General features: G+C 50.5%; 3 protein-coding genes across 3 annotated transcripts; all 3 read right to left on the bottom strand.

Annotated features, from left to right (window-relative positions):
- Positions 1 to 1,831: 1,831 nt before the first annotated feature.
- On the bottom strand, positions 1,832 to 3,976 carry CFD (complement factor D). The gene is made up of 5 exons (XM_090289118.1): positions 3,876 to 3,976; positions 3,227 to 3,383; positions 2,985 to 3,132; positions 2,556 to 2,816; positions 1,832 to 2,136 (listed from the first exon to the last, which is right to left on the bottom strand). Exons 1-5 carry the CDS (start codon positions 3,931 to 3,933, stop codon positions 1,975 to 1,977), a joined length of 786 nt encoding a protein of 261 aa, XP_090145244.1. The 5' UTR covers positions 3,934 to 3,976; the 3' UTR covers positions 1,832 to 1,974.
- Positions 3,977 to 6,228: 2,252 nt separating this feature from the next.
- On the bottom strand, positions 6,229 to 8,700 carry ELANE (elastase, neutrophil expressed). Its single transcript, XM_090289117.1, has 5 exons — positions 8,621 to 8,700; positions 8,040 to 8,196; positions 7,596 to 7,737; positions 6,698 to 6,928; positions 6,229 to 6,535 (listed from the first exon to the last, which is right to left on the bottom strand). Exons 1-5 carry the CDS (start codon positions 8,685 to 8,687, stop codon positions 6,335 to 6,337), a joined length of 798 nt encoding a protein of 265 aa, XP_090145243.1. The 5' UTR covers positions 8,688 to 8,700; the 3' UTR covers positions 6,229 to 6,334.
- Positions 8,701 to 12,573: 3,873 nt separating this feature from the next.
- LOC149999544 (myeloblastin-like) lies at positions 12,574 to 15,324 on the bottom strand. The gene is made up of 5 exons (XM_090289119.1): positions 15,228 to 15,324; positions 14,761 to 14,917; positions 14,439 to 14,580; positions 13,429 to 13,659; positions 12,574 to 12,850 (listed from the first exon to the last, which is right to left on the bottom strand). Exons 1-5 carry the CDS (start codon positions 15,292 to 15,294, stop codon positions 12,680 to 12,682), a joined length of 768 nt encoding a protein of 255 aa, XP_090145245.1. The 5' UTR covers positions 15,295 to 15,324; the 3' UTR covers positions 12,574 to 12,679.
- Positions 15,325 to 27,344: the final 12,020 nt, after the last annotated feature.

Here is a 27,344-nt window from a genome sequence, read left to right as displayed (position 1 = left end):
AAGATTGGAGAGCGAACTGCAGGCACTCTCCTGAGAGAGGAGGATCAGAGGGGCCATGAGCACCATTGTTTATGTCTACTCCACCTCTATAAGGCAGTAGGAGCTCTATCCAAGGGCTTCGTCCTGCCTTCAAGGTAGCCTCCAAACCAAGCAAGCAAGCAGGATCAACAGGGCATCATCACTCTCACCTGGCCTCCCCACCTGTGGCCACTCCAGCATTGTGGGCCAGTGCCCCAAATACCTTCGGCTCCCGCTGGCTTCCCAATACCACCCGGCACATGCAGATTATACAAAGGCCACTTCTACATTAGGCCACTTTCTCAAGACTAACAAAGAGCGAAATCAAACAAAATGAAATGTCAGAATATCTCTCAACTGAAGGAACAAGAAAAACCTCCAGAAAAAATAATTTGCCTGATACAGAATTCAAAGAAGTGGTCATAAGGACCAAATGAGTGGAATAGAGGAACTTAGGGAGAACTTCAACAGAGAATTAGAAACTATAAGAAAGAACCAAGCAGACTTAAAGAATATAGTAACAAATTTTTAAAAAGCACACATATTAGAAGGAATTAACAGCAGGTTAGCTAGCACAAAATAATGGATCAGTGGAAATCGACTAATCAGAACAGAAGAAAAAATGAGTTAAAAATACAAAATAGTTTAAGGGACCTCTGGGATAATAACATCATGCACTACAACATTCGTATTACAGAGATCCCAGAAGAAGAAAAACAGGAAGCAACAGACACTTTACTTAAAGAAATAATGGCAAAAAACTTTCCTAACCTGGGAAAGGAAAGAGACATTCAAGTGCAGGAAGCACAGAGAGTTTCAAACAAGATGAACACAAAGAGACGCCACCAAAACATGTTGTGTATATTAATGGGAAAAGTTAGAGACTATCTTGAAGGCAGCAAGAGGAAAACAGAATTACAAAGGAAATCCCATAAGGCTATCAGCTGATTTCTCACAAAAATAAACTCAAAATGGATTAAAGGCTTACATGTAAGATCCAAAACTATAAAACTCCTAGAAGAAGACATAAGCAGTAAACTCTTTTACCTCACTCTTACCATTATCTTTTTGGATATGTTCTCTCAGGCAAGGGAAACAGAAGAAAAACATGGGACTCCATGTTTTTTGCACAGCAGGAAAGCATGAACAAAATGAAAAGACAACCTATCGAATAGAAAAAGATATTTACAAATGATTTATCTGGTAAGGACATAATATTCAAAATATGTAAAGAACTCATATAACTCAACATCAAAAAACAATCCAGTTAATAATTTGGGAGAGGGCCTGAATAATTATTTCTTCAGAGAGAACATACAGATGGCTAATGGACGTATAAAGATGCTCAACATCACTAATCATCAGAGAAATGCAATCAAAACCACAGTGAGATACCACCTCACACCTGTCAGAATGACTATCATCAATAAATCAAACAAGTGTTGGTGAGGATGTGGAGACGAGGAGAAACCCTTGTGCATTTTTGGTGGGACTGTAAATTGATGTAGCCACTATGGAGAACAGTACGGAGTTTCCTCAAATAATTAAAAATAGAGCTTCCATATGATCCAGCAATCCCGTTTCTGGGTATTTATCTGAGGACATTTGCATTTCTATGGTCACTGCAGCATTAATTACAATAGCCAAGCTACGGAAACAACCTAAGTGTCCATCAATAGACGAGTGAATAAAGGAAATGTGGTACATATATACAGTGGAATACTACTCGGCCACGAGAAAGAATGTAATGTTATTTGCAACAACATGTATGGACTTAGAGGGTATTTTAAGTGAAATAAGTCAGACAAAGACAAATACTATATGGTTTCACTTATATGTGGAATCTTAAAACAAAAACATGAATAAAATGAGACGGGAATAAAATATTTTAAAAAGTGACGAAATGCAGGAGCCAATGACTTCTTGCTCCTAGTGACCCGGCTTTTCAGGTTTTCCTCAGGTGGCCACACCCCCAGCCATTACGCTGTTGATCCAGGCGGTGTAGCTTCCTACACGAGTGTAGATACCGGGCTTCTTGGGGTTGCCACACACACGGGATCCCGAGGTGACCACGCCCACGGCCACGCCATTGCACACCAGCGGGCCTCCAGAGTCGCCCTATGTGGACAGGGCGGTGAGGAGGATGCAACCCCCACCTCATCCAGACCCGCCCCCTGCCCTCGGTGCCCCGCCCTGGCTCCACCACTGCTATTCCCGCTCCTCCCTCCAGCCCAAACCTGCTCCCTCCGTGTCAGTCTTCCCGGGCTCCACCTACCACTGCAAGCCCCACCCGCTAAGGCCCTGCTTCCCCGCTCTCAGCTCGGTCCTTTCCGTGGGCCCTGCCCTCCCGCCCAACACTCCAATGCTCCGCCCTCTGGCCCTGCCCTCTCCATAGCTGCACACCTCCTGCGGGGCCCCCCTTTTGGAGGGCCTGCCCTCTTGGCTTCACCCTCCCCCAAATCCCCCGCCCCACCCTCACCCCCTCTCTGTCTGCTGGCCCTGCTCCTCCCCAGCCCCTACCCTGCCCCACCCCCCACCTTGCAGCTGTCCCGGCGGGTTTTGCTCTCTGCGCACATCATGCGCTCAGTGACGGTGCCATCGTGGAACTTGCGCAGGTTGCAGGTGGCACGGTCGATCACCGGCAGGAGCAAGTACTGCAGGAGGTCGGGCCTGTGGCCCGAGTGGTTGATCACACCCCAGCCGGCCACGTCGCAGAGCGTGCCAGCCGCCACATCGCGGTCCTCTTGCTGCCAGGGTAGGGGCTTCACGGCGGGGCCCAGAGTGGCATTCTCAGAAAGCTGGGGGTGGAGGGATGCGGGTGTCAGAGTCGCAGGGCGGGGCATGCAACAGGAGGGACTGTGGCTAGACTCGTTGGGACTGGGGCGGGGGCGGCAGGCATCAGGGTTGGGAGGCGTGGGGTGGTGGGGGCCATGCAGCAGGAGGGACTGAGGCCAGACTTGGCTGACCTGCAGCAGAAGGAGGTCATGGTCAATGGTATCAGGCCGGCTGTCTGGGTGGGGCACTGCTTGGAGCACATCATACAGGTGCTTGGATGGCTCAGGCTGTGACAGCGAGTGTGCACCCAGGAGCACCTGCACCGTCTCATTGGTGGTCCTGGGTGGGGGCAGTGTCCACCTCAGATCTGTGTCCCCACCTGAACCCAACCCCAGTCCCCTGCTCTGTGTTTACCACCAGCACCAACACTCACACATGCTCCAGGCAGTGCGCTGCACTCAGCACCCACTGCTCAGCTACCAGGAAGCCGCCGCACACGTGTGTGCCGTTCACCTGCACTGAGGCCATGTAGGGCCGCTCATGGGCCTTGGACTTGCTGCCGCCCAGGATCCGGCCGCGGGGCTGCCCCACTGGGTGTAGGCAGATGGGCATGAGGACTCCCCAGATGACTGCAGCCCAGCCCTCAGAGGGCCCCTCCACCCCCAGGCCAACCCAGCCAGCCCCCTGCAGACCTGGAATTCCATCACTGGAGCCCCACACTCCAGGGTCACAAACTCAGATGCCTTGGAGTCCTGGGAACAATATACACTGAGCCTAACAACTTTGATTTAAACATAAGAAAAGTGGGGCAGACCAAACCTACACTCCTGCCAGCTGCTGAACATGCGAGATGTCAGTTTCCACTGTGGAACTGCGTGTTCTCACTGTGGGGAAAGCTCACATTTCATATCCAAGTTTTGAGAATTCCTGGACTTTCAGATCCTTCCATTCATCTTGGCACTGCCCTGTTTCTGTCCACCTAGTAGGACTGGGGGACAGTCTTGTTTGATGGAGGGGGCCCCCTGACTGCCCTGCATGCTGGTGGCCCCCCACTGTCACCCCAGTCCCAGGTCCACTCTCACCACATAGGGCCACTCCTAGAAGGATCAGAGCTGCCAGGCGCACTGAGAGGTCTGCCATGCTGCTGCTGTGGCCTCCACGCTGTCCCAGGCAAGGACCTGGGGCGCTCTTATGAGAGTGGAAGGTGGGGCTCCAACAGGCCCTATCTGCCCAATGAGCAGTCATCCAGCTGGGTGAAGGGGAGCCCGCCCCCTACTTCCACCCTCCTCAGGGTGGGGTTATCTCCTGCTGGACTTTGCACCATGAGGGGTACCTCCTGCTCCTGCCTCTGTGTATCTGGCCCACGCCTGACCCTGGTGTGGGGAGCAGCCCCTCAGGATGCAGGAGCAGAGCAGGAGGATGGACCCACCTCAGCCCCCACCCCTTAGTGCAGTCTCACAAGAGTGTCCTAGTCCTCACGTTTCGCAACAGTGGCTGGAGGCTACAGTTTGTAAACAACCCATTTCCTCATTTTCTGCACCTCCCTTCATTGTCTTCTTCTTCCAACTTGGAGAGGAAATTGGGAGGGGGTTGGAGGAAGGTCACCCCATATCTTTGTCCCCATTGCTGTGGCTCTGGGGTCTGACACCCCAATAAGTAGAATGTTGAAAAGGTGGTGTGTAGGAGCAGCTGGAAAGACTGTGCCTTCAATAAAGAAATTTAAATGGAAAGTTTAGGTGTTGCCTTCAGGTGTGGCTTGATCCAGGCACCTTGAACAATGTCAGGTCTCTGCTTCTGATTTCCCTCTTCCTCCTTGATGGCTTCTCTCCTCACCAGTCTCCTTGTTGTAGCCCAGGAGCCCCAAACTCAGCCCTGTGGCTCAGAGGGTTCCTCTACCAATTCCCCATTGCTCCAGGCAATGTCTCCAGGCTGCCTCTGATGGGCTGAGCTTGGATCACCTGATTCCTCTCAAACCAACCAAGGCAGGGAAGGGATGGCAGGTTCTGAGGAGCGGAACCTGAATCACATGGCCCCCTGTAAGATGGAAATGGTGGGTCAACATCTCGTGAACCTATGGGGGCAGGTGCTAGTACCAGAAGTGGGTGGCAGACCTTGGATTTCCCTTATTGGAACAGTGCACAATACTTTCCCTTCCTTTTTTTTCTTCTCACATCAGATTATTTCATACATGCAAAAAAGAATAGTAAATAAATGTGATCTGTTAGGTCCTAACATGTTTCCTTATTAATATCAGAAGTTCTGAATGAAAGCCCATGAGGATATGGAGTTCAGATTATATAACAGTGTTGAAAATTGCAACAAAATTTGAAATGACTTAGGAAGGTGGAGCAGTTCAATAAATAGCCCTGGACACTTCCAGATACAGTGAGGACGTGGAAGGACCACTTGGATATACATAGTATTAAGTGGAAAAGGCTGGTCACATTTCTGAGCAGCTGGCACTTGGGGGAAGGCCAGATAAGGGGACAGCCTGCAGGAAGAGCAGGCAGGCAGAGGAAACAGCCAAGGCAAAGGCCCTGAGGGGACCCAGGTAGCTGAACTCCTGAAGGAGGGAATCTGGGGTCAGGGTCCAGAGAGGGAAAGAAGATTTATTCTAAACTCGTGGTGTGTTTGTGTGTGGGGGTGTATGTTACCTGTTGTTACTACCCTCATTTATTTGTTGGCTTGGGTGACTATTCCCTCCCCCATCATCAGACTGTAAGCTGCATGATAGCAGAGGCCATGTCTGTTGTGGTCCCCACCTGTGGCCCCAGAGAGCTTCTTCCCAGGCCCAGGAAGGCAGAAGAGGGGTACAAGTCGATCATGTCCCCCAGAACAGCAACTTCCACCAGAGCTGGGGGATACCTTGGGAATCATCTGCTTTGCTCCTGCCCCCTTGTCAGAGCTACAGGCTGGAGAGGTTGGGGAGGCTTGTCTCTGTCACCTAGTGAGACCCCAATGCCCTTTCTAGACAGCAACTCACTCCTCCCCACAGGGAAACAGATTTAGAGACAGCGACCAAGTTGCCAAAAGTCAGATATGGGACTCAAATCCAGGCTTCCAAGAATGGCTTCACCTCTCCACACTCCACTTTCTCATCTGTAAAACAGGGCGCTAATGAGACCTGCCTCAAGGGCTAAAGAGAGCTCCAAATGAGCCAAAACTTGCAAAGACTAAGAATGATTCCTGCACTTTGTAAGCACTCAACAAACACCTGCTACAGTGCTTTGTGTCATCACATGAAAATGGGTTTTATTTACAGGAGGGAAACTAGAAATGGTAACTGACATCCTTTTATGGCAGGTGGGGAAGAAACTTCTTACCCTAATGCCCTGATTTTGCTGCCACCTGGTGGCAGCATACTTGTGAGACGCCCAAGACACTCTCCTGAGTACATTTCATCTCCAATTGCACAACCAACAAACACCCAGACACTTTCTACAAAACAGAGAGGGTTTTTATTGTTCCAGTTGCTGCATAATGCACCATGGGATGGGCCTGGTCAGAGGCAGGTGAGGTGGGGTGACCAGGGCAGCCCTTTCTAGCGGGTCCTACTTGCAGGGTCCCTGGGGTGGAGACGAGGGTGGTCATTATGGCGGCGGATGATGGAGTTGATCCAGTTTGTGAATTGTGCCACGGGGGCAAAGGCATCTGGGTAGAAGCCAGAGCCACAGCCTCCCCTGATGAAGGAGTCGATCCCGTGGATCAGTCCGTTGCAGACCAGGGGCCCACCAGAGTCCCCCTGCGTGCAGAGCCAAGTGAGGTTAGGAGGCTATGCTTCCAGGGCCCCCCACCCACCACCTTTCAGAGTTGTGAAGTCCTCCCTGGAGTCAGGCTTGCAGTTCTTGTTGTTGCAGCCCAGGTGGGAGTGGGGTGGGTCTGGGAGGGGGTCACAGATACTTACAAAGCAGATACCGGCCCGCCGGCGTGGCACCAGTGTGCAGACATTGGTAGGGCGGCAGAGGGATGTCACCACAGTCACGTTGAGCTCCTGCAGGACTCTGGGTGGTGGCCTGTTCGTGCCCAGCTGGCCCCACCCCATGGCCAGGCACTGTACCCCATTGCCCACACCTTGGTCCTGCTCAGGCAGCCTGGCCACCTGCACGTTGGAGTTCATGGTGGCTGAGCCATTGAGCTGTAGTGGGCATGACAGAGCACCAGTCACACAGGGCTCACCCCTCTCCAGGTCTGTTTCCCCATCTGAGGCCCCATGGTGGTTCTGGGATTTTATGCAGTAGGATGCCCACCCTGCAAGATGTTCCCCATCCTGATCCTCAGTTTCCCCATCTGTGAAGTAGGAGCAAGTGGCTCAGGGCAACCCTGGACATGTCTTGAGTGTAGCAAACAGTAGGTACTCAATACACCAAACTACGGGCAATGCCAATGACAACAAAACCCTCTTCCTGGATATTACAGAGTATAATCATAACTCTGCAAGCAGTGGGGAAGGGAAGGTTTCTCTCCCCAGTCTTCTACCAGTCTAAATGTGGAGAATTTTGCCCCATCTCACAAAGACAGGGACTGTCCCTGCCCTTGACCACAGGCTACAAATAATCACAACAGTCTGTTGATGGACCACTGTTCAGATCTCTGCATCCTCTTGTTCACTTGCTCAATAGCCCAGCCAGGTGGGGTAGAAACTGAGGCACAGAGGTGACCTACCCAGTTAGAGCCAGACATGACCCTCCAGTCTATAGCCTCTCCCTTGCCCACCCCAAGCCTCAGACCCCCAGGCCTTTGCACCTGCTTGGGTGCCCTTCCCCACCCTGGGGCATCATTTCTTTGCCCAGCCAGCCCCACACCTGCAGAATCACGATGTCGTTCTGCAGACTCTGGGCATCGAAGCCGTTTTCAAAGACTTGCTGGACGCCGAACACCTGCCGGGTGGGTTCTCTCCTCCCCAGGTTGTGTGCCCCTAGCACCACCTGCACTGTCCGGAAGTTCCTGTGACAAAGTGGATGCAGGTGATTCAAGGTGTCTCTGTGATTTGGGGATGGCGGAGAGACTCCAGAGCTCAGCTGAGCCCAGCCCCATGCCCATGAGATGCCTCATCACCCAGGACAGAGGTTTGGGCCCCTTGGCTGAATGCCCCAATTTGGACCTGGTGGAGAAGATGCATTAATGGGGGCTCTCTGGAGGAGCCCAGGCCCTGGTCTCACTCTCCGCCCCCTAACCCCCCCACCCTCTTTTGACAAATGTGGAAACAGAGGACCTGAAGAGGGAAGGTGTACTTGGGAGTCACTCACCTGCTATCCACACAGTGAGCGGCCGACATGACAAAGTTCGGGGCTATCAGGGTGCCACCACAGAAGTGGCCTCCGCGCCGCTGTAGGGACACCATGAAGGGCCATGCATGGGGCCGGGCCTGCCGGCCACCCACGATCTCAGAGGCCAGCACGGGGCCTGGAGACATTCAGGGGTGGGGTTGGTGAGTGCTGTGGAGGAGCCCCACCCAGTGCAGTGGGCCAATTAGCCCCCTGAACTCCCACCAAGAACCCAAGGGACAGGGCTCTTCACACGCTTGCTGCCCACTGAGGCCCAGAGAGGAAAGGGAGGCCAATGCTCCCTGCCAGGACACAGCTACATCTGGACTTAATTTGGCTTTGGAGACCCCAAAGCATGCACAATGACCCCACCTCTGGGGTTCAGATTGGCCTCTGGAGTCCTCACCACTCTGAAACTCAGTTTCCTCCTCTGAAAATGGGTCTCCCTATCCCAGCCACCCTCTCCATAAGGATAAGGGGGCCACTTGGGTGGAGGGCACAGTAGAGAGGCAGGAATGAGTTCCCAGGAACAGATTGACAGACAGACACATGGGGCCACTCACCACCGAGTAGCAAGGTCAGTAGGATGGAGGCAAAGGCAGGGCCAGAGGGTCTGCAGCTTGGGGTCATGGTTAGGCGGGGGCTCCAGTGTCTCTGTCCCCTGCCCCTACCTGGCCTTCTTATAGCCTGAAGCCTGGGGGCCGTTGCATTGCCCCACAGAGGGGCCAGGTGTCCCCACTTCCTTTCTCCACCCCTAGGAATGGATGAGGGTGATGATGGGAAGAACAGTGGGCAGTGGGGGATGGTGTATGCCGGGGGCCTGGGCTGGCTTCACATAAAATTCAGGGCACAAATTTGCAAGTAAGATAAACAATATTTTTTCTTTTTAATTAAATGTATTGGAGTGACATTGGTTAATAAAATTATGTTTCAAGTGTACAATTCTATGATATATCCTCTGCATACTGAATTGTCACCCGAAGTCAAATCTTCTTCCATTATCATATATTTAACCCCCTTTACCCTTTACTAACCCCATCCCACTTCTCTCTGGTAACCACCATACTGATGTCTGTGTCTATGAGGTTTATTTACTTAAGATTATTTATTTATTTACTTTTAGAGAGATGGGAAGGGAAGGAGAAAGAGAGGGAGAGAAAAGTCAATGTGCAGTTGCCTCTCATGCACCCACAAATGGGGACCCAGCCAGGAACCCAGGCATGTGCCCTGAATGGGAATCAAACCAGCGACCTTTTCATTCACAGGCCAGCGCTCAGTCCATGGAGCCACACCAGCCAGGGCTGTGTCTATGAGTTTTTGTTCGAACAATTTTTTTTCAGTGTAACTGTGTCTCAAATAGCGTACTTATCTAGAACGTTAATCATTGTTTATCTGACATTCAAATTTTACTGGGTGTCCTGTATTTTTGCTAAATCAGGCAACTTTAGGCCCAAAGAATGTCAACCGGGCTACCCTACATGCCTTAGTTTACCTAGGGTACTATAATAATGAGGGTGCACTCAGAGCTGTCCTGACATTTTACAGGGGTAAAGGGGGCTGCTGGGTCCTCATTTGATTTTTTTAAATTCTCACCTGAGGACATGCTTATTGATTTTTTAGAGAGAGAAGAAGAGAGGGAGAGAGAGAAACAGTGATGTGAGAGAAACATTGATTGGTTGCCTCTCATACTTGCCCCAAGTGGGGATCAAATCCGCAACATTTTGGTGTATGGGACGACATCCAACCAACGAGCCACCCGGCCAGGGTCCCCATTTGAGATGAGGAACCTGAGGCCACAGCAAGGCCTCCCCTATGAGTTCCTGTCAGGTGACACGGTGAGCCGAGCTGGAGTTTGAATACAGGCCCCACAATTCACAGCAGGACAATGATTTGTTACCCACCTCCCTGAGTCCTGGGTTTTCCCCTCCAGGCCTAGCCTTCTAGCACCCCCTTTGCTGTTGCTCACAATGGTGGACTCATTCCCACCCAGGACCTCATGAGTCTCTGGTCGCCAGCAGAACTCCTCCCACTCCCTCACCATCCTGAGCTTTGTAGAACACTTTTCTGGCCTGGGAAAGGAATCCTGCCCAGACCTGGGGGCTGGACCATGGATGTCCACTGAAGCTTCTGCTTGGAGCCGTGGAAGAACTCAGACCAAAACAATGGAGAAGGGCCCCCCAGGGCCCTGCCCCCACCCCAGGGCCCTGTTCCTCTTCCCACTTCCCCCAGAATTCTCCCGCTACAACGGCTGTAGCCAAGGATGTCACAAGAAGCAACGATTCTCCTGACCTGGAGCAAGGTTCAGGGGAGGGAACCAACGGATCCATCTGCAGGAACAAGTGGTTGGGGCTCTGAGGACACTCAGAGCTGGAGTCCTGTTTGTCCCAGGGCCCTCCTCCATGTATGGCCACAGGCAAGCGAATCTCCATATCTCATTAGTGAGGATGGTGGCTCTCCTCTCTGAGAGCCTGGCACATAGCAGGCACTCAGTGTCTGCCCTTCATCTCTCCCTTCATCAGATGCACATCAACCAGTCCTGTCCCTCTCCCTACTTAGCAGGGTCCCCACCCAATTGCATTAAATTTACCACAGAGCACTTAGTAAGCACCTACAGCATAGACAGCCCTGTTTCCAGTCTGGGGATGGTGGAAAGTGGAGGAAGCCGTATCTTGGGGGTGGGGGGGTGACTCAGGCAGGAAGACCCCATTTAACCAAAGCTGCATTTATTGAGCACCACCTGTATACTATGTTCACACGTCTCATGGTGGTCAAGCAGATCAACTCTGGGTTCATGTTCTGGCTTGGCCCACTACGTAATTTCAGACCACTGATTAACCCATCTGTGCCTAGTTCCCTTGTCTGTAAAAGGGAAACTACAGTAATAAGCTTCATTACATAGGATTGTCCCAAGGAGTGAATGAGTTTGTGAAGTCTTTAGATAAGAAAGTGATATCCAGGAGGGCTTATTAACCATTAACCACCTCCAGGAGGGCAGGGTGGTGATTGCCTGATGGGTATAGGCTGGGAGGCAAATGCTAGACTTGTAATTTGCAATCAGAGTACTGGTGGCAGTGACAATGCAGAGTAATGAGTCTTCCAAGTGAGACATTTGCACTTTATAGACCTGAGTTACACCCCAGGAAGAAAACAATGATTTGAGTCTCTTTCCCCACTGCTGGAGGCCGGGGAACCCCTGAGCTGTAGAGAGTGGCTCCCAGCAGCATAGATGCCCCTCCTGGGGAACCCCTCGCCCCCTGAGGCCTCCCAAATTGCTGATCATCTTGCTTGTTAGTCCCATAGGTTTGTCATTTCCTGAACCTACCCAGTGACCCCCAACCCACATCGTCCACTCCCGCACTTGCATCTGATCTTTGCTATGCAGAGCTTCCCTGAGTCATCTTTCACTCAGAAGCCCACAGAGAACAGAGCCTGTGTTTGTGTGGGTCTTTCAGTTCCCGACATTCCTTCCAGCAAACCTCTTTTCCCCACTGACGCTGTGGGGTTTTATAGAAACCACCTACCCACCTTGGGCCCTTGGCAAGTGCAGGGAATCCCCAGCATGCCCCTGACACTCATCAAGGTACATTTCCCAGGATGCAGTGATGTGCCCTGTCTCAGCACACATTTGCTCCTGGTAATACTTCCCCTGAGGTGAGGTGTAAAAGAGTGGCAAAAGGGGGCGGGACAGAGAGTTCTCGCTCTTGCTTGAATTTGTACACTGACACCAGGTGGTGGCAGAACAAATCAATAAGGAAGGAGCTGCCTTCCAGCTCTGGTCTGTCCTGTGAGCAGTTGGGCCTTCTTTCTGAGCCTCATTCCCATGGCCACTCACCCACTGGCCAATGACCTCTACCTCCTCCCAGCCTCAGGCCTTTCCTCAGCCCACCCCAGTTCATGTCTGTGGACCTGCATGCTCCAGCCCCACCACATCTCTGAACTTTCCTCCTCCACCCCTGACTGTCTCCATTCCGGCCACACGGCACAACTTCCTATTCCTGTGCACTTGTGCCTCTGCCTGGGTCTCTTTTACTCATGTTCCTTGTCAGGCATTGCTGCCTCCTCCAGGAAGCCTCCCTAATAGCCATTCTGCCTGCCCCTGACTGGGTCAGGAGCTCCGCAGGCCCTGGGCACTCCATGTTATGACAGCCTGGTTCTCCAGAAGTCCCTGAGCTGGGGACACAGAGCCAGACATGGTACCCCCATCCCTGAGGGCCAGGGTTGGGGGCTCCTTGATCAGTTCTGGGAAATGTCTGCGGTGGCTCTCTTTCCCAGACAAGGAAACCGAGACACAGAGATGTTGCCCAGGGCCACAGTGGTGGGGCCGGATTAGAACCCATATTTATGGGCTTCTGGGGAGTGGGACCTACTGTGACTCAGGCTCTCCACCAGCTTCCAGGCTTCTGCTCAAAACCCCCATCTAGAGTCTGGAGTCTGGGGACTTGGAAGCTGGGGACCCTTGTCTACTCTCCCCTGTATCTCCCCATATGGGAAGGAGAGACAGGAGCCATAGGAGGGTTTCAATTTTTATTGACATCACTGTGAGGCTAGGCACCAGCCCCCTGACCCCCATTAGAGCTTGTTCTCTGGCCTCAGCCCCGTGAGGGGCATCTGGAGGGAGTGGTTCAGGGGCTGCTCTCACCCCCGACACTTCTCAACACAGACTGAATCCAGTCCACATAGAGGGCCACACGCGCGAAGAAGTCAGGGTACTGGCGGTTGGCACACTCCTTGATCAGGAAAGAGTCCACAGCCTGGAGGACACCGTCACAGATCAATGGGCCACCAGAGTCTCCCTGGAAAGGGTGGGGACAGGTTGGTCAGTCACCCAGGATGTGTCTACATCAGGGAAAGTGTATCTGGTGGCAACCTAATGCTATTTAGTGGTAAAATGTTTTCCAGTCCGACAAGTGGACATGTGGACAACAGAGGGAGATGAGGCCACTCTGAAGGAGAGCAGGCATTTACTGGCCTCCTGCCATATACCTGAACCCCTGAAATGAGGCTGGGCCCATCACCAACACTTCCCCAGAGTCCACAAGGGGGCCCCGGGGTGGGAAATTTCCTAGACCCACAAAGGCCACCAGGTATGACATGAGCACCCCCTCTGTGCCCGTGGGAACTGAGGCCATTCCATGCATCACCTGCTGACCCCTCATGATGGGGTGCTCCTCCTCCAGATGGGGAAATCAAGGCACAGCCTGTAGCTGCTCAGTGAGGAGGGGATGGATTTGAATTGCAGTTGCCCACCCACCCTCCCTCTTGTGGGCAGTTCATGAAGCCCTCTCTGCTCCAGCGCAACCCCAGCCTCTTAGGAGGTCCCTCCGCCCATTCAAACTTTGTTCAGGGCACTGGGAGCCAGGCAGGTACGTACAAAGCAGATGCCAGCTTTTTGACGGGGAACAAAGGTGCACACATTCTGTGGCCGACACAGAAAGGTGACCACGGTGACATTCAGCTCTTGCAGGGTGTAGGGCAACGGTTCACGGGTGCCCAGGCGGCCCCAGCCCATGGCCAAGCACTGGGTGCCATGGGGCAGCAGCTGGTCCTGCTCAGGGAGCTGGGCAACCGCGACCTGAGTGCTGAGGTTGGCAGGATGGTCCAGCTGGGGCAAAGCAAGCATGTGTAGGCAGTGAGAACCTGTCTCCAGACCCCATAGACACCCCCTTCGCACGTTCACTCACATCCTGACCACCCCAAAGTGCCTCTTCTAGGCCTTTGTACATGCTGTTCCTTCTGCCCAACCCCCTCCCAGACACTCCCAGGTTCTAACACAAGGCGCACCTCCTCCAGGGATCCTGCTCTGATTGATCCTTCAAACCCCACCAGAGCTGTTTTACATTCTCTGACACCATGGACCTCCCCTTTACAGCATTTGTCAATGTAACATCTATTCACTTACAAAGCACTTATTGAGTGCCAACTGTATGCTTGGTCCTCTGTTAAGCCCTGGGGATATTCCCTCTGCCCTCAGGGAGCAGATCTTTTGGGTAGTTGGAGAAGCCAGGAAAAGGACAACAGACCAACACACATATAGCCAAGGGAAATGCTAAGATGGTGAACTATAAATTGGGAGGGGTGGCTTTCTTTCCACTTGGGTGAGGGGAGCTCTTGCTGAGGTGAAGCTGGTAATGAAGTTGGGGGTGAGGATGTCAGGTGGATGGGCACCCGGTGCGGGCACATCCAGCTCAAAGGCCTGGAGGCAGGTGGGACAGCCATTTGTGGATCTGTTGTCTCAATGGCTCTCTCCTCATCAGGGCTACTATGTACCAGGCTATGTCCCAGCATGTGCAGGGAGGGGTCTGGCATACAGTAGGTGCTCAATACATGTTTGCTGAAGATGAATGGATGGATCCTATGGCCCTGTGGGCCCCGCCTACTCACCTGCAGGAGGAGGATGTCATTGAGCTTCTTGTCTGGGTCGTAGTTGTTGGTGAACTGGTTAGTGATGGAGAACCGCTGTTGGCTGGGCTCGGCAGTCTGCAGGTTGTGAGCCCCGAGCACCACGTTCACCAGGGCCAGGGGCCTGAGGGGTCATGGCAGGGCACCCATCACTTGGCCTCCTATGGGCATCCTGAGGCCCAGAGTTCAGCTCCCTTTATGACATGTTCTTCAGACCCAGGGCAAGGCCACCTCCCTCCTTAGACCTAGGGCAGGACCCTGCCTCCCCTCCTCTGACCAAGGGCAGGTCCACCTGGGTACTTACATGTTCATCAGGCAGTGAGCAGCAGTCAGTACAAACCTCGGGTGAATCAAGGTGCCTCCACAGAAGTGCTCCTTCCCTATCTGCAGTGATGCCATGTAGGGCCGTGAGTGAGGCTTGGCTTCCCGCCCGCCCACAATCTCTGAAGCCCATGCTGCACCTGGAAACACGGGGCATTAATTATCAGCAGCAGTCACCTGTCCCTGCTGGGCCCATCTACACTCACCTCCCTGGGAGAGAAGCACTGGGCCTTGCCCATTTTACAGATGGAGAAACTGAGTCAACTATCCCAGAGCTCCCCCTCCCTCCCCTTGAGGCATTCATCCTAAGCAGCAAATGGGTCCTGCCCTGCTCCTGCTTCAGTCTCCCTTTCTGCAGTGAGTGCACCGGGGCTGGCCATCGTGGGCGGCTATTCCCCAGAATGAGCAGGGCCTGGCTAGATGGATGAACAAACTTGTGGCCCCACTCACTGCCCAGCAGCATAGCTAGCAAGATGAGGGCCAGGGCATGGCTGGAGTGCTGGTGGCTGCGGATCATGGTTGGGTGGGAGCTCCAGGGTGCCTCTGCCTGCCCACCACCTCTTATAGACGAATGCCTGGAGGCCGTTGAGGTTTCCCCATGCAGGGACTGGGCATCCTCACTTCCTTTTTTCAACTTTGGGACCACAGGGACTTGTGGGTGTTGAACCACACTCCAGGAAGACAAGGAGCATTAGGCTCAGGGTCCCAACTCCTGCAAATCTTGAGAGGCTGCCTCCGGCGCACCCTATACCTGGGTCCCCTGGACAAGGGGCAGCATGACACAGTCCTCAGAGAGGCATACACTGCTCTCTATGACTCTCCCCATGGGGTCCCTGTGACCTGAGAAAAGTGGGCTGTGGCCCGCATGTCCAGGTGCTGGGGTAAGCCTCAGTCACGGGGACAGGAAAGGACAGGAAAAAGCAGTGGGGGCCACAGAGCCATGTGCCCTCCTGAGACGCATAAGAATTCACTGTTCTTACCCAGGTGATTATTCCCTCAGGGCACACTGTCTGGGGACATCTGTGGTTGTCAGAGGTGGGGATGCTCCTGGTAGTGAGTGTGTGGGGCAAGGGACATCCTCAACAGCCTAAGGTGTCCAGGACCGCTCCCCGTAGAGGTGATCTGCTCCCCGCACCACCCCCTACCCCCAGTGTAAATGGTGTAGAAACCCTTGTTAATTATTTGGGGAAAATTTGAGTTCACTCGCTGCTCACAGCAGACACCAGAATAAGTCCCAATGGTTAGTCAGTATAAAGCAGGTGGCCCCAGTGTCTGTGAGTCACCTGCCTGCTTTGTCCACTCAGGCTGTGTATTTAAAGGTGCGCAGTGTCCCAGGACCTCAGTAGTCAGATGGTCACTGAATGCAGAGTCTCCTGGGGTCAACGGAATCCCCTGACTCAGCGGGTTAAAGAAATGAGGTGCTGACACTTGCTACAATATGGATGAACCCTGAAAACCCGCCGCTCAGTGAGAGAAGTGAGACACAAAAGGGTAAATACTATTTAATCCCATTTATGTGAAATGTCCAGAACAGGCAAATCCAGAGACAAGAAGTGAGTTAGCAGTTGTCAGGGGCTGAAGGAGGGGGTTGGGGAGTGACAGCTGATGGGGATGGGTAGGGGTGTGTGTTTCTTTTTGGGGTAATAGAGTGTTCTGGAACTACACAGAGGTGGTGGTTACACAACGTTGTGAATGCACCAAATGCCACTGAATTAAGTGGGTGAACTGTATAGTTTATACAGTATATTTCAATAAAGCTTTAACCAAAAAAGAAACACAAACCCTGCTAGATAACTCAGTCACTAAGAGGGAGCCTCCCTGGAGGATCTGGGGGTCCTCCTCCCCAAGCACTGTGTTCCAGGCGTGCATCACACTGAGGCCTGGGGCGCTGGGGTGGGGGTTGCCTGGAGGTGGAGGGAAGAGGGAATGGGAGAGCGCCCAGCTGGGGCCAAAGCGGGGCCTGTGGAGAGACCAGTGGTGGTTGTATAATAGGAGGGAAGCCCCTGAAGATTCTGGGGGTTCACTGGCAGGTGGACAGGAAGTGGGGACTGGAAGCTGTTGCCTCGGCTCCTTCCCACTCCAATTGTGGGTGGCGAAACAGGCAACGGCTGCAGGGGCGGGAACCCAGGTTTATTGAGTCACCAGGACCCTAGCATGGAGGGAAAGAGAGGGAGCAGGAAGTCCAGCTTAGTGTCTTGGTCTCTGTCTATCTCTCTTTTCCCTCTCCTTAAAAAAGAAAATTACTCTTTTCTTGAGTATTTGTGGGGGTTCCGAGCTGAGAGACCATATGCTCTTGGACTCCAACACCCACTCGTCAGTTTCTCCATCTGGACAATGAACAGGCAGTGACTTGACCTCTTTAAGCTCTGGCCAGGGCCCCTGGACTGATTTAGCTTGCTGAGCCACTAGCATTCCCCTCTGGGCCTCAGTCTCCCCATTTGTAAAGTGGCTTAATGGCAATGCAAATAATCTTGGTGGTCAGTCAGTCTGGGTGAGTGTCAGGGACTCTTAGGGGCAGTGGGCAGCTTTGGAGGCACCCATATTTTGGGCACGGAGCTATGGGGTCCCACAGACCCTGACTCCATGCAGCTGAGGGACAGAGGTGCAATCCCCTTTGTACTGGCCAAGGGTTGTGGGCTGTGGCACATAGGCCTATCTACAAGCCTGGAATCCCAGGCAATTCTTGGCCCATTCCCTGATTGGGGGGGCTGCCTCTAGCAACTCAGATCAGCAACCCTAAGGCTCACCTAAAGTGCAGTGTGACACCCAAATCTTGGACTCCCTCCAGCACAAACAGGGGTACTGCTCTTCTTTAACTTAGTGTTAATTTTTAAATTTAATTTCTACCCTCACATGGTTCAACCATCTAAAAGATGTGTAAATCCAGCTAAACAGTGTCCTGACTCAACCAATAGAGGAACTGCGAGGAAATACATTTGTGCTGTTTTAAGCCTCTACACTTGGCTTAATTTGTTACACAGTAATAGAACACCAATATATAAAAATATCCCAAATATTTTTCCAAATTAGATAGGATGTAAATAAATAAAACACAAATAACCAATTGTGGCCATTGTACCGAGTGGTAGAGCTGCCATGCTCCTACATCGAGTGAGTTTATATAAAACAAGGCACAGCCCTGGCTGCTGTGGCTCAGTGGATTGAATGCCGGTCTGTGAACCCAAATGTCACCAACTTGATTCCCAGTCAGGGCACATGCCTGGGTTGTGGGCCAGCTCCCTAGTTGGGGGTATGTGAGAGGCAACTGATCAATGTATCTCTTGCACATTGATGTTTCTATCTCTTTATTCCTTCCTTTCCTTTTCTCTAAAAATAAATAAAATCTGGAAAAATAAAAAGGCACAGACAAAACCAAAACATAGAACTCTTTAAATAAGATGGCTGGTATAGTCAACCTCACCCAGTAGGTGACAGTGACAGCATTTTCTTTCTCTAAAGAGCACATATCTCTGACAACAAGGAGGTCAGCCTTTGGATAACTGTAGTACCTTGCCTCAAATAATTCCCATTATTTGCACCAAATTACATGTTCCTGGATTGTGAACATGCACCATTGGCACAAATATTAAAATGAGAAACTGTAAAGCATTTTCAGAGACTAGGGCTCTTCTTTCTTTCTCAAAGGATCAAAATCAATAAACAGTGTGTAACATCCCCTCCCCCGCCCTCCCAAAAAAGATGTGTAAAAAGTTCCCCTGTGAAGACTGGAAAATCTCTTGCATCCCTGGCCCCTTCACACCCAAGTAAATTGACTGATTCTCTTGGGCTTCTTGATGCTCCCACCAGCAAATAACAATGTGTCACTCACGCATACGCACACATAGTTCTGCCCTTGGGTGGTCCATGTCTCCACTCTCTTGTAAAGACCCCTTGGGTCAGTGAACAGGGTGCCTCTACCTTTTACAAAGCTGTATAATATTCCCCACCTCGGTGAACCAGACTTTGTGCATTTTGTGGTCTCCTCCTGAGGACACTGGGTTGTTTTCAGTCTCTTTTCCTTCCAGACATGTGGCAGGAACTATCTTTGTACCCTTGTCATCCACACAATGCAAAGTGACAGGTGAGGCAGACCCCCAGGGTGGCACTGCTGGCTCTGATGCCCAAGGTCCATCCCTGCTGGGGACATCCCAGTTACCTACCCACCTAGGTGGAAACCCACAGAGTTCTCAAACACCATGATTTTTGCATATCCCATTGGTTGAAAAAACCAGATCCTTGAGAAAGTTTGCTCATATCTCTAGTATAATGAGTGAAGGTGAAGGTGTGTCTGTATCTTCAAGACTCTTTTGTGTTTCTTTGCTATGAACTGCTAACATCCTTTACCCATATTTATACTACTGGGCTGTTTCTTTCTTATTGATTTTAAGGACTCTTCATATATTAATCATAATTGTATTTTTTATATATTTTAATATATAGATTTTATATACATATATAGTGATGTATAATAATAATGATAGACCCTGGCTGGTTTGGCTCAGTGGATTGAGCGTCGGCCTGCGAGCTAAGTGTCGCTGGTTCGATCTTCCAGTCAGGGCACATCAGAGAAGGAAAACTCTGACTCCAAAAAACCTCCGCTGCCTTGCGGCATACCTCTTCAGGGGAAAGGCTAAGGGAGTAAACCCCAACAGAAAATCCGGAGCCGGAGTCCCTAAGGCGGTTTGACGTTGTAGTCAACACCGGCAACTCCTGCGGCGCACCTGAAGCCAAGCTGTATTGACTCCGTCTTTCCCTTGGACCCTTCAGCTGCGAAGAGAGGGGGGGTCTGCTGCGTGGGCAACAGCAGACCCTCCATATCACCCTGCCCAGGCTCTGTAGCTTCAGCTTCACTGGAGAGGACACTCCAGCGTCATCGCAAGATGTCGATTCAACACGGGAGGAGACAGATACCGTGTCACTCCCGAGTCGGACTGCACAGCCATTCTCGGCGGTGCAGATAGACTCTTAAGAAGCTACCCCATCGTCTCTCGAGACGGACGGCTGCCGACGACGAGGAATAATAATGATATATTATTTAAATTTTTATTTTCATAAAAAATTTATTTTGATAAACTATTATATAATATAATTCTATTTATGTATAATTTTCACATAATTGTATTTATTACTTAATAGTTACATTTAGCTCTTTCTATATCAGGCACATTAGCCTTCTGTTAGTCAAGTGGCAAACACTCTTTGGCCAGTGTCTCATGTGCCTTTTGACTTTGCTGTACAGTATATTCTTGACCACAATGACATGTGGTTAAGGGGGCCTAGAATCTCAGATTTGGGCTCAGATCCCACACTGGCTGTGTGACCTCAGGTGAGTCACCCGACCTCGCTCAGCCTCAGTGCTCCCTCTGTCAGGCAGAGATAATGACAATCCCTGGTGTTCGGGGCTGTGAGTGAATTCAGTGAGTGGAGGCCACTCTGTCAGTAACTGTTCATTGCCTCTTGCTCCAAGCCACTGTCACTGTGGCAAAGCAAAGATCAGGTGTGAGAGTACGGGGTTGGCTTCTTTATTAGAGTCACAGCCACACAGGCTGGGATTGGGGTGAGGGATAGGCCCAGAGGAAGGAGGTCACATGCCATCTCCCCACAGGTGTAGCTGGGGGCTCCTCAGACCATCGCTAGTCCAGCAAGGGGTTTAGAACAGAATTGATCCAGCCTTGGAAGAGCCCCACAAGGGTGAAGATTTGGGGCTCCTGCCACAGGGCTCCACTAAGAAGGAAGTCACACCACATGCCAGGCCATTATAGATTAGGGGGTTGCCCCCATCACCCTGGATGGGCGACAGACCAACCCCCCATTCTACTCCCACCACTGAACAAATGAGCAATGAGCTGGCAGCTGCCACCACAACTTGAGCCTTTCTCCTACAACCCCCAAATCTTGTTCCAACCCAATGTGTTCTCATGCTGCTAAAAATGCTCAAATAGCCCTGGCTGGTGTGGCTCAGTGGATTGAGCTCCAGCACGCGACTCAAAGGGTCACCCGTTCGATTTCCACTCGGGTCACATACCTGAGTTGAGAGAAAGGTCCCCGGTTGGGGGTGTGCGAGAGGCAACCACACATTGATGTTTCTCTCCCTCTCTTTCTCCTCCCTTTCCCCTCTCTCTAAAAATGAATAATTAAAACCTTTAAAAAAATGATCAAATATTTATCGTCCAGGTCTAATTCTATACTCCATGGACTTGCTCTCTCCCACCATAGGCACCATAGGGAATTAATTATTTCTCAAGACCCCTCCTCCCACCATGGGGAGCTCATGCCAGGTTGCACTGGCCTGTACCTGGCAGATGCTGCCCTGGCAGATAAGGACTCCAGTGTACACATTGTTGGGGCGACACTGGTCCAAGGAGATCACAGTGACTTTTAAGAACCTTGGGAAACTGGAGGGAAGTCCCCTACAGCCCTGGCTGGGTAGCTCAGTTGGTTAGAACATTGTCCCAGTATGCAAAGATCGTGGGTTCGATCCCCAGTCTGGGCACATAAAAGAAACAACCAATGAATGCATAAGTAAGTGGAACAAATTAATGTTTCTCTCCCTCCCCCTTCCTTTCTTTCTCTAAAATCAATGAAGTAAAAAATAAATTAAAAAATCCCCTACATCATTGGATCCCCCAGCCCACCACCTGGAAGCTGCTGTCGGCTTCCGCCCTGGAGTTCTGCTGAGGCAGTGGTACCAGAGCCATGTTGCTGGCAAGGTTGGCCTCACTCTCTAGCTGGGGAGGAAAACCAAGTCTGGAGAGGTCAGAACCTGGAATAAAGTCTCATGAGGTCCAGCTGGGAGTCAGAGTGGCAGCAAAATGAATTCTGATCTGTAAAGCGGTTTGGATTCAAGTCCCAGCATGGGCAGTAACCTGCTGTCAGATCCTGGCCAAGTTGCTTTACCTCTCTGGGCCTCTGGTTCCTGTACCATAGAAAAAGAATAGTCAATAATCCCTACCACAGCCCCTGGCCAGTCGTCCAGTTGGTTAAAGCGTCAACCAGATACGCCAAGGTTGTAGGTGTGATTTCCAGTCAGGGTACAAACAAGAAGCAACCAATGAATGTATAAATAAGTGGAACATTTATTTCTACATCTCCCTTCCTCTCTCTCTTAAAAGCTGTGGACCAGGGAACTCCTGCGTAAGTACTATCCCTGATGCTGAAAGGAAGCCTTCCTGCCCCCAAAGATGACCACAAGTGAGGGTTGAGCCAGGGGGTTGGAACATGTGCAGTTCCTTCAGCCCAGCCCCACTCCTGAAGAGACACCTACCGATGCTTCTCTCACCCCACCCTACTCCTTCCCTAAGAATATAGGTAGCCCTAGGTTCCCTGTACACCACTTCCTGGACTGTTCAGAAACAATATTGTTGTGTGGCATAAGCTAAGTTGTTTTCCCTCTCTGAGCCTTAAGTCCAGGGGAGCAAGGACTGGGCTGCTCTTCCCTTCCACCTGGGCCTTTCCCTCTGCAGCTGGACCCCCAACAGAGATGGGCATGCCTGCTATGGGTGGGCACTTACCAGCCCTGGAAGTTGCCAGTAGGCTGGCCTGCAGAGCCTGGGTGCTGGCATAACAGGGCAGCTGAGGGTGACTGGGGGTGGGGCCACCCTTATACCCTGGGTCTCAGCTGTTGGCAGTACCCCCAGCACAGGGTCAGCGTCTCCTTCTGGGAAACAGAAAGTTGCCCAAGGCCTCCACTGCCAACTGCTCTGGGACCTGCCTGGATTCTGCCTACTTGTTAGCTAGGACAAGGGTCTCAAGGTCTGAGCCATTCTTACTAAAGGTTATTCTTACTAAATGTTAAAATGTAGAACAGTATTTTGCAGACAAGCTGTAAACAAGAACTTGATAGGAACCCAAACTCCATAAGTATAGCCAACTACAAAGAAGAAATCAACACGTAATCGACCAAATAGTATATATAAGCAAGGGCTAAGCCTCCCTTCAGGAAGGCAGAAATTTAATTATGAATCCCCTGTGTCTTTTACTTGCTGCAAGTAAATAAAACTACCTTGTGACAACCATGTCTCATTTTTTTAATAGGGCACCCCAAGGGGTGAATCCCTTTAGTTCAATAACAAATTGGCAACTCCAGATGGAACTCTTCTTAAAGGATTTCCTATTGGCCTTGGATGGATGCTTGCTTGGCCAAGCAATGGGCAGCAGCACCTCGTTCAGGGCTAACTTGCTGCATTGCCACTGGAAGGAGAACCTGTCCTATAGAATATTCCCGCTTGGTGCTGCTCGCTGAAATAGCTGCCTGGTCTGCCTCGACAGAGAAGTCACATGGCCACCTGAATCTGTTTCATTCAGAGCTTTGAATGAAACGTGGGTAGGTCAGCCCCTGTGGTCATTTTAATTAGTGTTTCTATTCCTGTTTTGGGTGTAGGGTTGTTGGAAAGGTAATTTCGGTTCTGGTGCACTCTTGGTTTTTGCCTGGTTGGGCAGGAACTGTCTCCAGGATGCCAGATTCAGGGCCTGACATAGCTCTAACTCTGGAAGCTTGAGGAACCCGTGCGGGACAATCCAGGACATCCTCGGGTGACCACCTCTGGTGTGGTTGTCCGGATGTCTGTGCTGCAGGAGTTGGAGTTGGATTTTGTTATTTGTGTGTACATTTGGGTTTGCCTTGTTCGTCTTATATGTAAATGTGTCGGCTATGGGAAACTCCAATTCAATCCCTAAATACAGCCTTTTGGGGTGCATTCTTCAGAATTGGATAAAAATAACTGTTTATTTGACTTAAATAAATTAAACACAAAATAAATTAAGAAATATGACAAATAGCCTGGCTGATGTGGCTCACTGGGTTGAGCACTGGTCTGTAATCCAAAAGGTCGCTAGTTCAATTTTTGGTCAGGGCATACACCTGGATTGTGGGCCAGGTCCCCAGTTAGGGGCATGTAAGAAGCAACAGATATATCTCTCACACGTCCCACACGTGGATGTCTCTCCCCTTCTCTTTCTCCCTCCCTTCCCCCTCTCTAAAAATAAATCAAACCTTAAAAAAATTACATGGCACATCTTTTAAAGAGTCTCATTGATATAAAGAGATGTTCTATTAGCATTTGTGATTTCAGAAATTTTACCAACGGTGTGGTAACACAGGCCAAATACTCTAGGAGTATTGAAAAATAAATAAAACTAAGATTACCTGATCAGACTGGTGCAAGAAAAAGATAAAAGTCTGCTATGATTTTAAAATGTAGTTTGAGTGCACTCCCTCTCCCAGAAGCATGCCAGTGCCTTTCCCTTCCCCTGTAGACAGGCATCTCCTGAACTCTAAGGGTCCCCATGAGACTTGCAACCAGGGGAGCATGGGCACAGGCAGCCCGTCCAGGGCTAACCCCCTGAACCTGTCCCCAAGGCCCCCTTTGTTACTTATTATATCCTAAGCCTTGCCTTTGTTTCACTGTCTCCAGATTTAATAAATGTACTTTCAAAATAAAATACATACATACATACATATATACGTACATAAAAATGTAGTTTAAGTCAGCTTTACTGGACTTTAACATGAAGCAGGTAGTATCAATCACGTGCTTAGGGTTTTTTTGTTTGTTTGTTTTTTGTTTTAAATTTTTTTGAGAGAGGAAGGGAGAGAGAAACATTGATTTGTTGTTCCACTTATTTATGCATTCATTGGTTGATTCTTGTACGTGCCCTGACTGAGGATCAAACCCGTAAACTTGGCATACCGGATGATGCTCTGACCAACTGAGCTACTCAGCCAGTGCTCACAGGTATGTATTTTGAGACACCAAAACCAAAAGGATGGGCTTCCCAGTCGCATGGTATGGGAGCAAGGTGGAAATGAATTGCTTTTGGTAAGATTTTAGAGTGGTCTTGAAAGAAGTAATTTACCGGTTTCCTGTCCATTCATCTGCAACAATGGTTTTGAGATCACTGACTTTGTGCAGGTGCACAATTACACATTCCCTGTGTCCAAGCCCATTCTAGTCCAGAAGACTTGTGAAACCTCAGCTTCTTTTCTGAGCCCATTAGCTCCCCCTGTCTTCTCCAATGTTGTGAGGTGGCAGGGGGTGGGACAGGTCAAGGTGCGAGAGCTCACTCTCTGCATCCACAGGTAGGATGAGGTGCTTCTTAAACTGTGTCCCCTACTTGGGGATTGAACCCCACTCAGCCTGGGCACAGGCCCCGATGGCTTTGGGAGTCTGCTGACTGGAATGGACTGACCCAGGCACTTGCCCTGGGTGAAGCAGCTCAGTGTTTTGTCACAGCCAGAGGCAGTCGTGGAAGTTTAGGGACAGAATGCTGCACTGCTAAGGGGTGATCTGGAAGGAAGACAGGTATAGGGAGGCCACACTGTCCTGAATCTTCCTTTAAATTTTTTTTTTTGGTTGATTTTAGAGAGACAGAAAGAGAAAAAAAAACACTGATTTGTTGTTCAGTTTATGCATTCATTGGTTGCTTCTTGTATGTGCCCTGATCGGGGATCAAACCCGCAACCTTGATGTATCAGGGCGATGCTACCTGGCCAGGGCCTGAACCTTCCTTTTAGCAGATTGGGTCTGAATCGTGTCGTATGAACTGAGCTCTAAAACCAGTCATCCTGGTCTTGTCCTCTGCCTCTCAGAGTCCCATCTGACTGGAACCTGGGGCAGGGGAAACTTGCAGAGGCCTTCTCAGCCCATCTTCTCTAATAGTCCAGAGCCAGAAGGCTGAGAAGAGCTGGGACCTGTAACTAAAGTAGAAGGTGACTCTGCTAATAGGACATCTGCAGCCAGAGAGAAGAGGTGAGGCTGAGCGGTGCCTCCTGTGAGGAGCTCCTCATGGCATTGCTGCCTCTCACTTTTCCCTCCCGTCTCATTACAACCTGTGCCCACAACTGTTCTCTGTCTTCACTTTTATTTATTTAAAAAAATATTTTTTAAATTTATTTTTAGAGAGGGGAAGGGAGGGAGAAAGAGGAGAGAAACATCGACGTGCGTTAGGAACATCATCTATCGGTTGCCTCTTGCATATGCCCCAACCAGGACCAGGCTGCAACCCAGGCATGTGCCCTGATCGGGAAATGAACTGGCGACCTTTTGCTTTGCAGGGATGAAGCCCAACCAACTAAGTCACATCAGTCATCTCCTGTCTTCACTTTCAGTCTTGAGTTCTTAATGTTTCCAAAGTGGGGATAAGAGGTGGCGGGGCCACAGTCTATAAAAGATGGAAACTGTGGTTCTATAGACCTCAGGTGATTTGCTCATCTCAAGGCTCATTCCAGCACCTCCTGGGCAGTGGGTTTGAGTGGCAAAGAGGTAGTGAGTGACTGGCACTTCCTCCTTGTATCCTGGTTTTCAGAAGGGGCTTAAGTCTCTGAACTGCAGCTGTGTAGGGGGATAACTAGGTGATGGTGTCTAATAGAATGTCTGAATATAAAGGGCTTTGTGCTGTGTGAGCTTGAACAGCATGGCCTCATGTGTTTGACCTTAAGTGTACACACACACACAGTTTACAGTCCCCGGGAGTGCTTCCTGCCATCATGGGGTAGGGGGTGGGGGGCTTTTCTGTGGTGCAGTATCCCAAGACAGCTGATTCAGAGGGCTGTGTCAGAACTGCCTCCCAAGCTGCCCTCCCTCCTCAGGCCAAGGTGCCTTATGAGGTGCAGCTCTTCACTTGGCCACATAGCAAGCATCACTGTGCCTGAGAAACCATGAGACATCTACTGGATATTATGTAGAAATGTCTTATCTGGTATTCCTTCCCCCAGCCTGGAATTACTGTGCTGTATCCACTGAGCTCCCCTTTTCTGCATAATCACTTCTTACCCAGATCCTACCTGTCCTTCAAAGTCCTGGATAGACCCAGCAGCTCAATATTTGCCCTTGCTGGCATCTTTGTCCTTAGCAAAGCTGTCACTCTGTTTCATCTTGCTCATTAGATCTCCACCAGAGTGTGAGTTTATGAGTGGCAGGATTTCGGTCTCCTTGATTTTTCCCCTAATTCTGCCTCACCTGTTAGGGTTCATGTCTCCTCTCTCTATGCACACCTATGCTCAGGAATCCCAGAACCTAGGGGACCCCAAGATTGTCATAAGTCAGGCAGCCAGAGAATTTCACTCTTCTAACTCAGAGTCATACTCAATCCATGTTCAAAAAAACAGTTACAGAAGTATGAGCTTTGTTACTATTCCCTCCAGAGTGAGAAGTGAAAAATCTCTGGGGGAACTGTTAGATAGGACAAGGGTCTCAAGGTCGGGGTCATTCTTACTAAATGCCATTCTTGCTAAATGTTAAAATGTAGCACAGTATTTTGTAGAGTAGTTGTAAACAGGATGAACTTGACAGGAACTCAATCTGATCAGTGTAGCCAACTGCAAAGAAGAAATCAACATATAATCAACCAAATAGTATATATAAGCAATGGCTAAGCCTCTCTTTGGGGAGGAAGAGCTTTGAATAGGAATCCTGTGTCTATTTTTCTTTTCTTTTCTTTTTTATAAGTATATTTTATTGATTATATTGTTACAATAGTTCCAATTTTTTCCCCTTTGCTCACCTCCGCCCAGCAATCCCCCTCCCCTGTGTCTATTTTTCTTGCTGCAAGTAATTAAAGCTACCTTGT

This window comes from Furipterus horrens, unplaced genomic scaffold (genome assembly GCF_987537825.1).
Source record: "Furipterus horrens unplaced genomic scaffold, mFurHor1.1.pri manual_scaffold_10, whole genome shotgun sequence".
In the NCBI taxonomy this organism is placed as follows: domain Eukaryota; kingdom Metazoa; phylum Chordata; class Mammalia; order Chiroptera; family Furipteridae; genus Furipterus; species Furipterus horrens.
Note: the sequence above shows the minus strand (reverse complement) of the source record. Positions and strands in the feature narration are given on the sequence as shown.

Bases quoted from the DNA above. Each gene is read 5' to 3' on its own strand.
- CFD (XM_090289118.1), bottom strand. From the start codon at position 3,933: ATGGCAGACCTCTCAGTGCGCCTGGCAGCTCTGATCCTTCTAGGAGTG. The intron at 3,384-3,875 runs GTGAGAGTGGAC...GCCTACACCCAG, and splicing joins TCTAGGAGTGGCCCTATGTG to TGGGGCAGCCCCGCGGCCGG. The intron at 3,133-3,226 runs GTGAGTGTTGGT...GCCCCCACCCAG, and splicing joins GCGCACTGCCTGGAGCATGT to GACCACCAATGAGACGGTGC.
- ELANE (XM_090289117.1), bottom strand. From the start codon at position 8,687: ATGACCCCAAGCTGCAGACCCTCTGGCCCTGCCTTTGCCTCCATCCTA. The intron at 8,197-8,620 runs GTGAGTGGCCCC...GAATGTCTCCAG, and splicing joins ACTGACCTTGCTACTCGGTG to GCCCCGTGCTGGCCTCTGAG. The intron at 7,738-8,039 runs GTGAGTGACTCC...ACTTTGTCACAG, and splicing joins GCTCACTGTGTGGATAGCAG to GAACTTCCGGACAGTGCAGG.
- LOC149999544 (XM_090289119.1), bottom strand. From the start codon at position 15,294: ATGATCCGCAGCCACCAGCACTCCAGCCATGCCCTGGCCCTCATCTTG. The intron at 14,918-15,227 runs GTGAGTGGGGCC...CCGTGTTTCCAG, and splicing joins GCTAGCTATGCTGCTGGGCA to GTGCAGCATGGGCTTCAGAG. The intron at 12,851-13,428 runs GTACGTACCTGC...CACCCTTTCCAG, and splicing joins AAAAAGCTGGCATCTGCTTT to GGAGACTCTGGTGGCCCATT.